The 13,446-nt window shown below is 40.3% G+C and overlaps 2 protein-coding genes across 4 annotated transcripts in view; both read left to right on the top strand.

The window, feature by feature from the left end:
- mtr (5-methyltetrahydrofolate-homocysteine methyltransferase) overlaps positions 1 to 8,636 on the top strand; it is a 68,493-nt gene extending 59,857 nt beyond the window's left edge. The window contains exons 30-34 of one of the 3 annotated variants that reach the window (XR_004327283.1): positions 332 to 532; positions 1,118 to 1,312; positions 2,784 to 2,887; positions 5,013 to 7,384; positions 7,531 to 8,636. Coding sequence is in view for 2 of the 3 variants with exons in the window: in XM_032502838.1 (XP_032358729.1) it covers positions 332 to 532; positions 1,118 to 1,312; positions 2,784 to 2,887; positions 5,013 to 5,109 (597 nt within the window). In the remaining variant the exon portion in view is untranslated. Of the gene's footprint in view, positions 1 to 331; positions 533 to 1,117; positions 1,341 to 2,783; positions 2,888 to 5,012 lie in introns of all 3 variants that reach the window. The other 2 variants (XM_032502838.1, XM_032502839.1) reach the window with 2 other exon arrangements.
- A 3,802-nt stretch (positions 8,637 to 12,438) lies between these two features.
- ryr2a (ryanodine receptor 2a (cardiac)) overlaps positions 12,439 to 13,446 on the top strand; it is a 250,065-nt gene continuing 249,057 nt past the window's right edge. The window contains exon 1 of the mRNA XM_032502936.1: positions 12,439 to 12,575. Coding sequence (XP_032358827.1) covers positions 12,528 to 12,575 — 48 coding nt within the window. The 5' untranslated portion in view covers positions 12,439 to 12,527. The remainder of the gene's footprint in view (positions 12,576 to 13,446) is intronic.

Here is a 13,446-nt window from a genome sequence, read left to right as displayed (position 1 = left end):
ACCTTCCATTTTTATTTTATTTTTTAAATATTCATTTATCAGAATTATCTATTTGTCATTATAAATAATTCTGATAGATGAATAATAAAACAAAAAACTTTATTTATCGGCCATTTTAAATGCAGATACCAAATATCGGTCAATTGTACTGCTTTACCGTGGGGATGTGTGGCGCCAAGATGCAGTACTTTGGAATTTTATTTTGTCATGTTCTTATTCAGGTTCTGAATGTAACCTTCATGATGAAACCAGAAATGGATGGTAATGCATTTCAAAAGAGACACTAACAGGTGTGTTTGGTGTGTTGTGTGTGTGTGTGTGTGTGTTGCAGGCGGAGAAGGACAGCTCCAGTTCAGAGCCCTACCTGTGTGTGTCTGACTTTGTTGCCCCTGTAGCCAGTGGCGTGCCAGACTACATCGGCGTGTTTGCTGTGGGGGTGTTCGGGGCGGAAGCGCTGAGTCAGCGGTTCCAGGATCAGGGAGACGACTACAGCAGCATCATGGTCAAAGCCCTGGCTGACCGACTGGCTGAGGTACTGTAGAGACCGCTTCCTAGTAGGGGTGTCACGGTTCTCCAAATCTTCTATTCGAGTCACTAGATGACAGAAGGGTTTATTACAACATTAGTTTGCGTTTTTCAAAATTAAGTGCATTTGAAAGCCCCGGTAGCTTACTGAGGTGCAAGTAAACGCACCATAAAGTCCTGTCGGAGCCCACAGACTTAGCTGTTCATTGTTTGTTTTTTCTTTTTTCTTTTTTTTTAAATAACCCCTCACGGGGAAGTAGTGTTCATTTCGTCAGACGAGACTAAATATGTTCGTCATCAACCTTTTAAGCTAAGTTGTGTCTTTTTGCTACATTTCTTTTGTATTTCTTGGGTCGAGCACTAGTAGGCGGAGGAGAACATAGGAAAGAATTACTGGGGGAATTGGAGATTCATTTTGACCCATCTTTGATTTAAATTGAAATCATGACACCCCTACTTCCTAACCCACCAGGGCTCGATCACTGCAAATATTGCATGGGTTAAGGAGTCACTGGTGCTGAATGACATGTTGCCATGGTGTTGCCATGGTGTTTCTTTGGTTGCTGCTACAACCTTTCTCTCCGTCCTTCAGGCCTTTGCTGAGGAGCTCCATGTTCGTGTGCGTAAGGAGCTGTGGGGCTACAGCACCGACGAGGCTCTGCAGGCCTCGGACCTCCACAGAATCCGATACCAGGGCATCAGGCCTGCAGCTGGCTACCCCAGCCAGCCTGACCACACAGAGAAGACCACCATGTGGAGCCTTGCTGGGATCCAGGAGAAGACTGGTGAGAGCGCCAGCCATTTCATTACAGTCAGAACTGCAGCGGAAAGGCTCACAATGCTCTTGTCTTGTTCTTAAACATGAGATGCAAAAGGTTTTTGTAGTAGCCTTTGAACAGCAAAATGAAATCACATTTATTTTCCATGCACTTACTGTAGGTTACTCTGAGAAATCAAGTAAACTACTATTTGAGAACATATTTACATGCACTGTAGTAACCTGGTTACTGTAAGTCCACAGACACTGTACATGCAGCAGGTCAGTGATCAGAATACTCCCCTACCCCTGACCTTCTATCAAAAGCATGGCTGGCTTATTTGAACTTCTCTCTTATTTCATCCAGCTCCGCTTATACTTTTCGTTGTCATGGCCTATTTCAACCCTGAGTAGTAGATACAAACATAAAATATTGACAACAGCAAAAAATGCACAACAATTCAACACTCCAAATGAAATAAGGTACACCTCACTGAACCAGAAGATGAAAAACAGCTAGAATTCGTGTTAAGTGCTGTACCGAGACAGGTAAAAGTGGAATGGAATCCATTAGTTAATAAATAATCTATCCAAGCTATCAAACACAGATACACATAAAAGCAAGCAAGTTAATGAAGTAAATTAAGCTTCTCAGTGGCCACAGACAATACTTGTTCTTGTTCTGGGCATTCTGAAACGGCGGCCAGAGGGCAAGATGCCAAACTCCTTAACGTTTGGTCGGTGCTGCTCGGTGAGTCGAAACTTTATGGTCCCGTATCATGTAATCAGGAAATGGAAAAACTAAATGTTAAAAAAGGAGAAAAATAAATTGTGCAATGGAATATGAGAGGCAAATACATTAGTGTTAGTAAACAGAATAACAAAACCTATTCATTTATAATTTAAAGACTAAGGAAGACTTAAGAAAATGGAATCTTTGCGTTTACTTATGGATCAAGTTAATGCACATTTTTACCATTTTTAGATTGTTATTTGAGAACTTACAACAGAAGTGTCTCACACTCCGACTTTCTACAGTTACTGTGGTGTCTTTCTGATGTTGGCAACCCCTTCATCAACTTCTCACAGAACTTCACCTGAATTTATTATCATTTCGTGGGGTTTTGATTTGGAATAAATCTTGGGGTCTCCGGTGCTGCAGTGCCATTCTCCGCCTGAGCTTTCATGGATGGGTCAGCGGGGACACCCTTTTACCAAAACACTAATATCATAGCATAGAAATGGATTTTATAGAGAGCTTTTCTAGGCTAAGTGACCACTCAGAGCCCACATTCACACACATAATGTGAGTCCAGGGATCAAACCGCCGACATCCTGAGCAACAGCCTTCCCTTTTTGCATTACACTCTCTATAACCCTCCATTGCAGTCAAAACCCGTGTGTGGTGTGTGTTTGGTGTGTGTTTTCATGTGGTTTATGTTTTTTTAGCTTTTAAAACCCATATGTATTTCCCCTAATGTGGGGAAATTAGTTTGTGTGGGTTTTTCTGACAGAGCCCCCGGCCCATGCCCCGCTCCTGGTGTCCCTGGACTTTACTTCCCACCCTCGCCTCATACTTCGCTTGGGAAAATCAACCAAGGGCAGGTTCGGGCTAACACCCCCCATTTTTAAATTGCTATTATAACTATGAAAGTTTTTGTAAAAAAAAAAATTTTTCCTTAGCACCAACCATCAAATGGGATTCTAGATGTTTTAGAGTTTTTTTTGGGACTTTTAAGTAATTGGATTAAAAAAGGTTTGCACCTATTTTTAAACAATTGGGACCGACCCAATATCTAAAATATTTTACATACAATGATGTTTTTGGGACAAAAATTTCAAAACCCTCCCTTTCATTAAAAATGTACAAAAAAAAGTTTTACTCCAAAAATGACAAAAGTAGGCTTAATGTAATAAAAATTAATAAAGAGACCGGGGGCCTGTTCCCGAAAGAAAAATTTTTGAATTTCCCGGATAATTTTGGGAAAAGCGCGCTTGATTTAGTGGGATTTTCCCCTGCGGCTTAACTGGTTGCCCCTTTTGCCGAGCCGGTTGAACGGGTGAAGCTATGTCCCAGGGTGTAAAATTAGTTTTGGGATAAGTGCACGTTCCGGGCTTCCTAAAATAGACCACTTATCGTTCACAAATTTACTGATGTTTAAGGAAGACGCATGCCCCAGATGTTTCCCCCCAATGACCCGCAGCTTCTAATGGCAGAAACGGGGGGGGGAAGAATTTTGAAAGGGGGGGGAAAATAGGGCCTCTTATCATACGGAAAAAAAAACCCCAAAAAGCGGCCCCCGACGAATGTGTGGGGTTTAAAAATATACCCTTTTGCCTCAAAGAGACAGAAAACCCAATTTCCTCGGGAATGACCAAGGTTTTTGGCTAAATTTCAAAAAACCCTTTTCCCCAACGGGGAACGGGTTTTCTAAAACCATGCTAAATTTTTTAAAGATATTCCAAATTCTTTGTAAAATTTAAATTTTCCCTCCCGAACAATAAAATGGGGACAACAACAAAAAAACAGTAACTGACTTAAATACCGCGGTGACTATGTAAAAAAATATTCATGTTTTTTATTTTTCGAAAAGTGCCCGCACCAAAAAAAAAGATTAAGAAGCATTTTGGTGTTCCCGGGGGTTATATGTAAACTACACTACATACGTACAAAGGCCATGTTATTAGTCCGGTGATGTGAGACTTATTGAGAAGATTATGGAACCAATATAAGCTATAATAAAAAACATTAGGCCCACTTATTAAGGAGTAACACAAACTACCCTTTATTAGAGAAGGATATGCAACAAGAAAATGAAATCATGAATGTATTGGTCTCTGACCAGTCAACCATTCTCATCATCTGGGAACATCGCTACATCAATATCATCACACTTAATCTCCGGAGCGCGTCCTGTATAAACCTGAAGCTGAGACCACGGACGCTGCGCTGCTCATCTCTACTTTTACAGAGGGTGGACACTGACGCGATGGACAGGTCTGCCGGCAGGCAGCGGCCACCGGCCGCAACCACCGGGCGCACGCCAGGCAGCCTCGACACAGTACCGTCCCACCGGGAAAAGTCCCACTCCGCATCTGGGTGCCAGTGCAACCATTTCTAACCATCTAAACGACTGTAGTAGGGTTTAAATCCAACTCGCGACAACAATAGTGACAGGCTAATGGATGTTAATACAAATAAAGCAGAACACATGCAGAAGACAACTGAATAACTGTTAAACACGTTTTTTTCGGATCAGAGCGGCAGCTGGTTTGACACATGAGACTCCAGGATTAATCTTAGCCTGGCTGTTAGCCTGCTCTGGACCAGGCTAGCCGCAAAGAATAAATCTCTATGGTTACTTGGCTGGGCTTAATTCAATCTGGTTTTGTGCAACCGAGTACATATCCCGGCTTAATCCCTTATCCTAGTTTCGTGCAACAGGCCCCCGGTATAGAGTCAAGCCTGACCAAGCAACAATATTTGAAGTGTAAATATTATCTTAACTTAAAATTCTCAAATAATAGCCCTAGCCAGCACAAATAAATGTAGACCAGTTGATAAGAAAGGCTGGGTGCACATCTGTGTAGTGGCTCAGCATAATATTGTACATTTCTACAGCACTAATTCCATCAGTACACTGTTACCCCACTTCTCTCATACTGATGTTGAAGATCAGTTCTTGAGTTGTTGACATGAAATCCGGCTAAACTTGTGTTTGGACTTCAGGTGGAGGACTATGCCCGGAGGAAAGACATGTGTGTGGAGGAGGTGGAGCGATGGCTGGCTCCCATCTTGGGCTATGACAACGAGGCGTAGAGTGTGACCACCCCGGCACTAAACTGGACCACCTGAGGGATCAGAGCAGGGCGCAGTACTGCCACAGAATCAGGTTTACAGTCCGACCATTTCTCTGCAGCTCACACAGGTTCTTACTGTGCCTGCTCGGACAGGGATTCCCTGACATTACATAGTATATCACACTAGGTCTTACCTTTTCTCTCAACATTTCTACTGGACATTTCATAACAATAAAACAGTGTTTTTTTTCTTGTTAGCTCTCTGTGCCAAAGGTTTATGACCGACTTTAAAACTCTACAGATCCACACACATTGTATGTTATGGTAAAATGATCTCTTAAATGAATGCCAAGTTTCTATCAGGTCTACAAATGGAGTGAAATACTACTCAAGTTACATGACCGTCACATTTGTCTTCAGTAGTGCTATGATCCCGATTATTTTGCTCAATATTGAGATGATTATTATTTCAGCACTCGTACCTGGGCTGAGTATCTGTCCAAGTCAGTCTAAGTCATGTGCCAACATGATTACTGGCTTAGTGTTTGCTTATTATTAAAACAGTTTTAAAAGATTCATGTCTCATTTACTAAAAGGGGTAACACATCGGTGTTTATGGTTAGTTTATCTTAAAGGAATATTTCAGCATTTTAGAAAACATGCTGCTTTCCTGTATTTCCAAGTGGGAAACGAGAAGATTAATATTGGTCTCATGTCTGTGTGTTAGTACGGAGCTTGAGTCAGGACGTGGTTAGCATAGCTTAGCATAAAGACTATAATTAGGTGAAAACAGCTAACCTGGTTAAAAAAAAAAACGATGTGCATAAGCCTCGGCCTGAAGCCGCTGCGCTGTTTTGATGTGGTGCTGCGGGGAGAAGCCTCTCTCTGCTGGCACACTGGAGACGGGTTTTACGCATGCTACCTTGGCCAGTTTGACCCGGTACTGTTGAGAAAGTCAAGCCTCCATAACTGCGGGGAGCTGTCATCACTCGCTGTCAACTGCTTGGCTTTATTTGCGTTAGCCCGGCCGCTGCTCGGTGTTATGACGTAATTCACAATATTTCCCTGTTTGGCCAGGACTTGGGCTTTGACTTCCGCATGCTTGTCGGCATTTTTTTGTAAATCTACGCTGGTCTTCTACATTCAATCAGAGCGAGAATATGCATGTGCTACAGTCTAGTCCTTTCTAAATGAAAGAATTTGTGCTTTAATGCTTTAATTGACTGTCCATCTCTGGGGCTGTCAACGCTGTGTCTCAGCCAAAAAGTGGAGGGACCGAGCAGTGGCCGCCGGCTAATGCTAGTTAGCTAGCTATCCATGTGGACAGATTGGTAAACTGTACAGACAGTAGAGTTTAATATTTTCTCCCTCTGAGCTTCAGGACAATGACAACAAGAGGGAGTTAAACCACCTTCTAACATTATTTAACATTAGGAAACTGATGGGATATCAAAAATACGCTTTTTCTTGAGTTGTTCCTCACAACGGGTTTATCTTTTCTTTTACTCCTTTCCCTTCTCCCAGTCTTTGTTCTATTTCTTCCCGTATTTCGCCCACTTTATCCCGGACATTTATTCTTTCAAAAAGTCTTCTACAGTCCAGTCACCATCAGTCGCTACTCGCGCATTTTCCTAATCAGAAAAAAAACAGACTGCCCTGCTCTGCCTCTGATTGGCTAGTAACTTGTTGGCCTCTGGGTCAGAACCAATTAGAAGCAGGAAAGTGGGCAGGGAAAAACTCTGCGGTCTCCATTGTGTATGGGGAATAGGGGAGGGAGGGAACGGGCAAGAGTTTAAATGACATTTAGAAAATATCTGCTTGACAACTTATTATGGAGCTGGGAATAAGCCCAAATAAGCAACTACACTTTAGTAACAAGCACAAAAAAACTGCAACCCGCTACTACCTATATTTGTAAGCAACTTTACAGAAAAACAAGCCCAAAGTTGCATATAATAAGCGGACTTGGCAACACTGGGGGAGACCTGGCGTAACCCGGTAATTTAGGTTAGGTTATTTAGGTTTGAAACAGTAAACTTGGCAACCTTACAAACAAATACAAAGTCCCTGCACCTGCCTGTGACTTTGTATTTTTTAGTGAGCTTTGAACAGAACCAGGCTAGCTGTTCCCTCTGCTTCCAGTCTTTATGCTAAGCTAAGCTAAACACGTCCTGACTGTGTACTTTAACAAACAGACATAAGATTGATATCAATTTTCCATCTCATTCTTACAAAGAAAGTGAATACGTATATGTTGCAATTTTCCTTCAATGCAAACAGCTTTAGAAGAACTTGGCTTCAGTTTTTATTTTTCTTTATTACATTTTTTTTTGGCCCTGGGACGCGTCTCAGTGTGTTGTTTGTGGTTTGTTTGTCACGGTTTGGGTTTCTTAAATATCTAAAAATAGTTTAAAAAAATGTAATCACCATAAAAAACTTTGCTTCAGGAAAAATAAAACGACCAATTAAGATTAAAATCAGGAAATATCTGATCAAGGAATCAGTAATAAACCCTAATAAATCTGTTCCTACATAAGTGACAAATGTCAATACGTGACAGTTTTAAATTAACCTTTTAAATACTTGGTAGTACAGACTAATTCATTTGCGCTCAAAATGTATTGACGTAAACAGTCAAAATCTATTTAGTTTTTTTCTTCTAAAACTCATTTTTTTGCTTTTGTGTAAAGGTTTGGACATCAGGAACATTTGCATGAAGGCGGGAGTGTACACGTTGCATAGTGGCTCATTACTGGATTTACTAAAAAGTGTTGGAAATTTTAGTGTAAATGAAAATGTAAACAATAAAACAGGAGACAAATCATTTTTATAAGCCTTTAAAAGAGTAACTTACCACCCCCTGAAAATATAGTCGTTGCTCACCTTTGAGGTTGTACAGGTGTACTCCAGGACCCTGGGGCATCCCTATTGGGTGTGTTGATAATGAATTGCATGGGGTGACCTCTAGCTCACCCAGTTAGAGCGTGCACCCCATGTCATCCCCCATCTCTCTCCCACCTTTCCTGTCTATCCACTGTCACTCTGAAATAAAGGGAAAAAAAGAAGAAAAAAATATGAATTGCATTTATAATGAATTAATTCACATATAGGTCAGAGGCTAAATAGCAACTATTTTAATTTGATAAATAATCATGTTATTAGTTTGTACTTTCAATACAAGTACATTTTAGCCTCCAGGCATCTAAACATACAACAAGAACTCAATGATTCCAACATTTTAACATATGTTTCTTGTTTCACCTTCATATGGTGTTCTGTGAAACTTCAAGAGATTAGTTAATTATTTGAATCCAAGGTTTCAGTGTTTTATTGTTTGACGTTTTATAAATGCGTCTTCCAAATGTCGTTGCATCGACCTAAGAATGTGAGAAATAAAGTAGGACACGTGTATAGACTTTTATATTATAACAGTATGCATATTCAACTGTTTCAAAAGTATTCAATCACATATTTTTTTTCTACCTTATGCAGTTTTCATTTGAGTGAGGAACAAAGCAGTAGTAATGACTACACAGTCAGAATGCTATAAAAAAAGATCTGGCAAAAAAGTATGAAATAAAGGGAAGAACTACTGTACCACCATGGACGGTTGTCACGATAACAGTTTTAATCTTCAATATAAAAGTGGTGTAAAAAAAGGATACTTTATGCCACTTTTGATACCCCAACTGCCACAGTTCGAGTTTGTCAGAGTTTACGAGGTGCTCTTTAAAAGGTGCACCTGAATGCACCACAAAGGCACATGCTAATGGGGAACATTGCATGCTACATGCTACGCTGTGTATTAGCTGCATGCTACCGGCTGGTAAGCTATGCTGTGTCATCTACTGTATGTGCTGTTTTCTTATAGCTTTGGTACTTCAATACTATCAAATGTATAATGACACTTATGGAAAAAGTATCAAAATATTGATACTTTTGACAAGGTTAGTAGAGCTGTCACTTGAAGGAATACTTCACCCTCAAAATGACCATTTGTTGCCTTGAATTCACAAAGAAAACTGTTAATTAAGGTATTAAAAAAAATCTCAGAAAAGTCATGTACCCTGCTATCCTTGTACAAGCGGCCGAAATGGGTTTCCTCAGGAGGGTGGCTGGCGTCTCCCTTAGAGATAGGGTGAGAAGCTCAGTCATCCGAGAGGAGCTCGGAGTAGAGCCGCTGCTCCTTCGCGTCAAAAGGAGCCAGTTGAGGTGGTTCGGGCATCTGGTAAGGATGCCTCCTGGGGCCTCCCTAGGGAGGTGTTCCAGGCACATCCAGCTGGGAGGAGGCCCCGGGGAAGACCCAGGACTAGGTGGAGATATTATATCTCCAACCTGGCCTGGGAATGCCTCGGGATCGGGATTTTTAAGCGGCTTAGTTGTGTGAGAGTTTTTAGATAGTGTTGCTGTTAATCGTAAACCCGTTTTCTTCAGTGCATCAACTTTTCTCTTTTTTTTTTAAATTCTACATTCACCATTGAGGCATGCGACAATAACAAAGTTTTCTTCATGAATTTCTCAGTAATTGATGTACAAAATGTCATCTTAAGGTTGAAGTATTTTGTGAAGTATTTCTTGAAGCAACAAACAAACTTGAATGTAACTTGTTTCTGACTTGATAAGAAACCAAAACGAAGGTATTTGCTATGGCTGTGATAAAAAACACTAATAATAATCACTTAATAATAATTACATTAAATGTAAAGGCATAATTTAGAATGACACAGTGTTTTTAACTGAGCTGTAAAGACTAAAATGAGCAAGCAGTAAAGTCTCATCTTCAACTGGGTTAACCCTTTGCAACATCGGTTGTTATCAGCATGTTTCATTAACTCCCATGGTCCTTTTCAGCTTTAAAAAAGCCAACTTTTCACACATTGAGGTGCGAATAGTTCTCTGTCAACATCCACATACTGTTGACATTTTACCGGGTATCATCAGTGTTGTATTACGTGTGTACTATACAACTCCTGACTATACAACATCTACGTATTCCATGATCCTGAAAAATCTTCACATGGGACAAAAGGATGGGGCTAAAATTGAAATTTTGGTTTCTCATTTTGGTTTTCAAGCTGTGGCTGAGTGCATTTCACCTGTGTCTTAAAAGCCCTGATGTGCTGCAGTGGCTGATCTCCGTTTAATTTTCTTGCATTGAAAAAAAGAAGCTGTGGATAAACGATGGTGGCATTAAAAAAATGTGTAAAATTGATCAAATGGAACTGTTATCTGCTGAAAATAAATCATTTCGATACGTTTTCTGTCTTTCTCTGAGTTTACATCTCCATTCCACCTTAAATTTATTTTACCAGGGAAAAGAATCACAATGAGATTACAGTCTCTTTTACAAGTGAGCCCTGGCCAAGAACGCAACACATAGAAGATAAAGATAAAAAAAAATAGAAAATCACATATTAAAAACAGATGTCTACATGTTGATATATTTGATTTAAGTCAGTATGTGAAATAAGAACCTGCCGTTTTAGCTGATTTCGCAACTTATTTGATGAACCAGGAGCACTGTAACTAAAAGCATTTTAGCCAAACTCTCTTTTAGTTCATGGAACATCATACAGCATGTATCTACTTGATCTGTTCTCTTGAGACTGTGTTCAGACCTTCTAGGTGCTAATAGTGTAGTTAAATAGGAAGCAGTGTCTAGGTTTTGATTTGTAGACAAAGGTCAACCAATGTTTGAGCCTTCTTGTGTTTAGCGAGGGCCAACCAACCATTTCATATAATGTCTCATATAATGGTTCTCTGTCAAGTCTGAAAAAATAACCCTTGTCATAGTGAAGTCTTCTAAAGTTATCTCAGCTTTGGCTTTAAAGCTACTATCTTTTTACAAACTGCATTGTCCTTCCGCGCCCGCACTCTCTTCCAAAACTTTCACAAACGGAATTTTTGTTTTTTTAAAGATGATTTTTTTGGTTGTTTTCCTTTGAACTTGGTAGAAACTTGCAAATGCCACTAGGGGGAGGCAGAGTAACATGATTTTGTTTTTTTGTTTTTTTACAGATAAAGCAATCTCATCACAATCAGAAAAGGGTTTATTACTACAAAAAGATCCCCTCATGTAGAATTTGCCTTGGTATAAAATAAATACAAAATACAAATGCAAGATAGCTATTTTGCATGAGGAAAAGGATGCAGAATGTATAGAATGTTCCAAAAAGATATAGTATGTGTAATGGCCAGGTGGACAGTCCAGGATTGTGGTTAATGCAAAGTGTAGTGACTAGGGGTGGGGTGGGGGGTTGAGTGTCCTGTAGGACTGTCAGGATATAATGACAGTTTCAGCTAATATGACAAAACATATTTTTATTTACAAGATGTACAGAAATCCTTTGTCACAAATTGGGGACATGGACTTTGAAAGATGTGGGCATTTACCAGAGAGGCGTAAAAATAACATTGGTTGCATTTCAAGTGCAGGACACACTTTTCTTGATGCTTTCTATCAATGTTTTTAACTTTTTCTTACATTATTGTCCCTTTTTTCAACACTTTTGATGGTTTTTTTCAGTGTTTGTCACTTTTTATTTAACACTAACTTATTAACTTTAGTTTTACAGTTATTTTTGGAATTTATGTTCAATAAACTTCATGTTAAGGAAATTATACTTAATGTTTGAGTTAGAAAAGCAGAAATTAGGAATTAAAGGAAAGGATGTTAATGGATAATCACAGACTGGAATATGTCAACTTTTACTCAATACTATTTCAAAACCATTTCCATATTTTTTTTTTTCAAATGCTATAAAATTGAATAAGACGCCCCAAAATTAATGAAAGTAGAGATTTGTGCTTGCCAAAGAGCGTTGTGTGGAATCAATCATGTTATTTTGGGTAATTAAAAAGAACATTGATGTAAAAAAACGGGTCTATTTGACCCTTGGACAACATGAGGGTTAAAAAAAAAAGATTAATATCTATATATTTTTTAACTTACTGCATTTTACTACAGTTTATACTTACCAACAGGGCCATTGCTACCACTGAGGTCATATCTATTTTTTAGATTTAGGATTGTAGAAGCCTCGGGGAAGTTAACATTATGACATTCAGACCTTTATTTTTGGAAATAAAAGTACACAGAAAATATTGAACAGTTAGGCCCAAATGAAGAAAGAAAATCCAGATTTAAAGAGACATTTTTTAGTGTCTTGTTTGGGACCACATTGGACTAATAACTTGGTACGAATGGTTAAACTGACTTGTAATGGCGGGAGTGAGAGAGGGGAACACTGCTCGCGCGCACACACACACTCGCTCGCACCTGTGCAGCTCCTCCCTCGGTGAGCGCGCGCCATCCAATGAGAGAAGAGTTCTAACTGCGCGTTGGCTTTTGCCGTCTCAAACACGCATACACCAGCACACGCGCGCACACAGCCCGTGCTCCACACGCAGATACAGCACCAGCATCTCCGTGTGAAAGCTAACCATGGCTGAAGGAGGAGAAGGCGAGGATGAAATCCAGTTCCTGCGAACTGTAAGTCATTTTCTGTATCTCTGAAGGCTCGTCCCGGCGCTGTGCTGGGTGTTACTGCGTCTTTTTCCTCGGCGGTGTGTTTGCGGTGTGTGTGGTGTGGGCAGGGAGTTTACCGCATTAAGGATGACAGCTCCTCGAGGTACTAGTCATTGGTCAGTCAGAGAGTCCGCATCACCCTGACAGAGGACTTAAAAGACGGCCGAGGTTTTGAAAACGTAATGACTGACAGTAAGGAAGGATAAAAGACATTAAGGAAGGTGTTTGTTGCAGCCGGTGTTACTGTCATTGTGTGAGCAGCGTGCAGGCTGTGTGTAGTCGCTGGTGTTTGGTGGCAGCGGCCGGGGTGCGGCGCGGTGCAGGCTGGCCGCATGAAGTCTGTTGATCTGCTTCACTTCACTTCTATTAGCTTCGGTGTGTGTGTGGTGTGTGTGTGTGTGTGTGTGTGTGTGTGTGTGTGTGTGTGGGTGTTGTGTGTGTGGTGTGTGTGTGTGGTGGTGTGTGTGTGTGTGTGTGTGGTGTGTGTGTGTGTGTGTGTGTGTGTGTGTGTGTGTGTGTGTGTGGCTTGTACTGGACATGAGAGTAACGTGAAAAATCACATGAATTCACTGCACCTGATTATTCCTCCTTTTTGTGTGTATAGATGTGTATGTACGTGCATATATGCGTGCGTGTGTGTGTATATACAGTATAAGTATATACTATATCCACTGTATGTGTGTATACTGTCTATATGTGTCTATGAAAGTTAACATAATTTAAATTGGAAGCCTCATTTGCAGTTTCCAGCCTCAGTATCACAGCAAAAGGAAGGCTACTGCATTGCTATTAAAATACCATGGCTTGATACTAGACCAAGATGAAACTATTCCAC

The sequence above is a fragment of the Etheostoma spectabile genome, chromosome 21 (genome assembly GCF_008692095.1).
Source record: "Etheostoma spectabile isolate EspeVRDwgs_2016 chromosome 21, UIUC_Espe_1.0, whole genome shotgun sequence".
Taxonomy (NCBI): domain Eukaryota; kingdom Metazoa; phylum Chordata; class Actinopteri; order Perciformes; family Percidae; genus Etheostoma; species Etheostoma spectabile.
The sequence above is the reverse complement of the archived record's forward strand: the minus strand, read 5'-3'. Positions and strand labels throughout refer to the sequence as shown.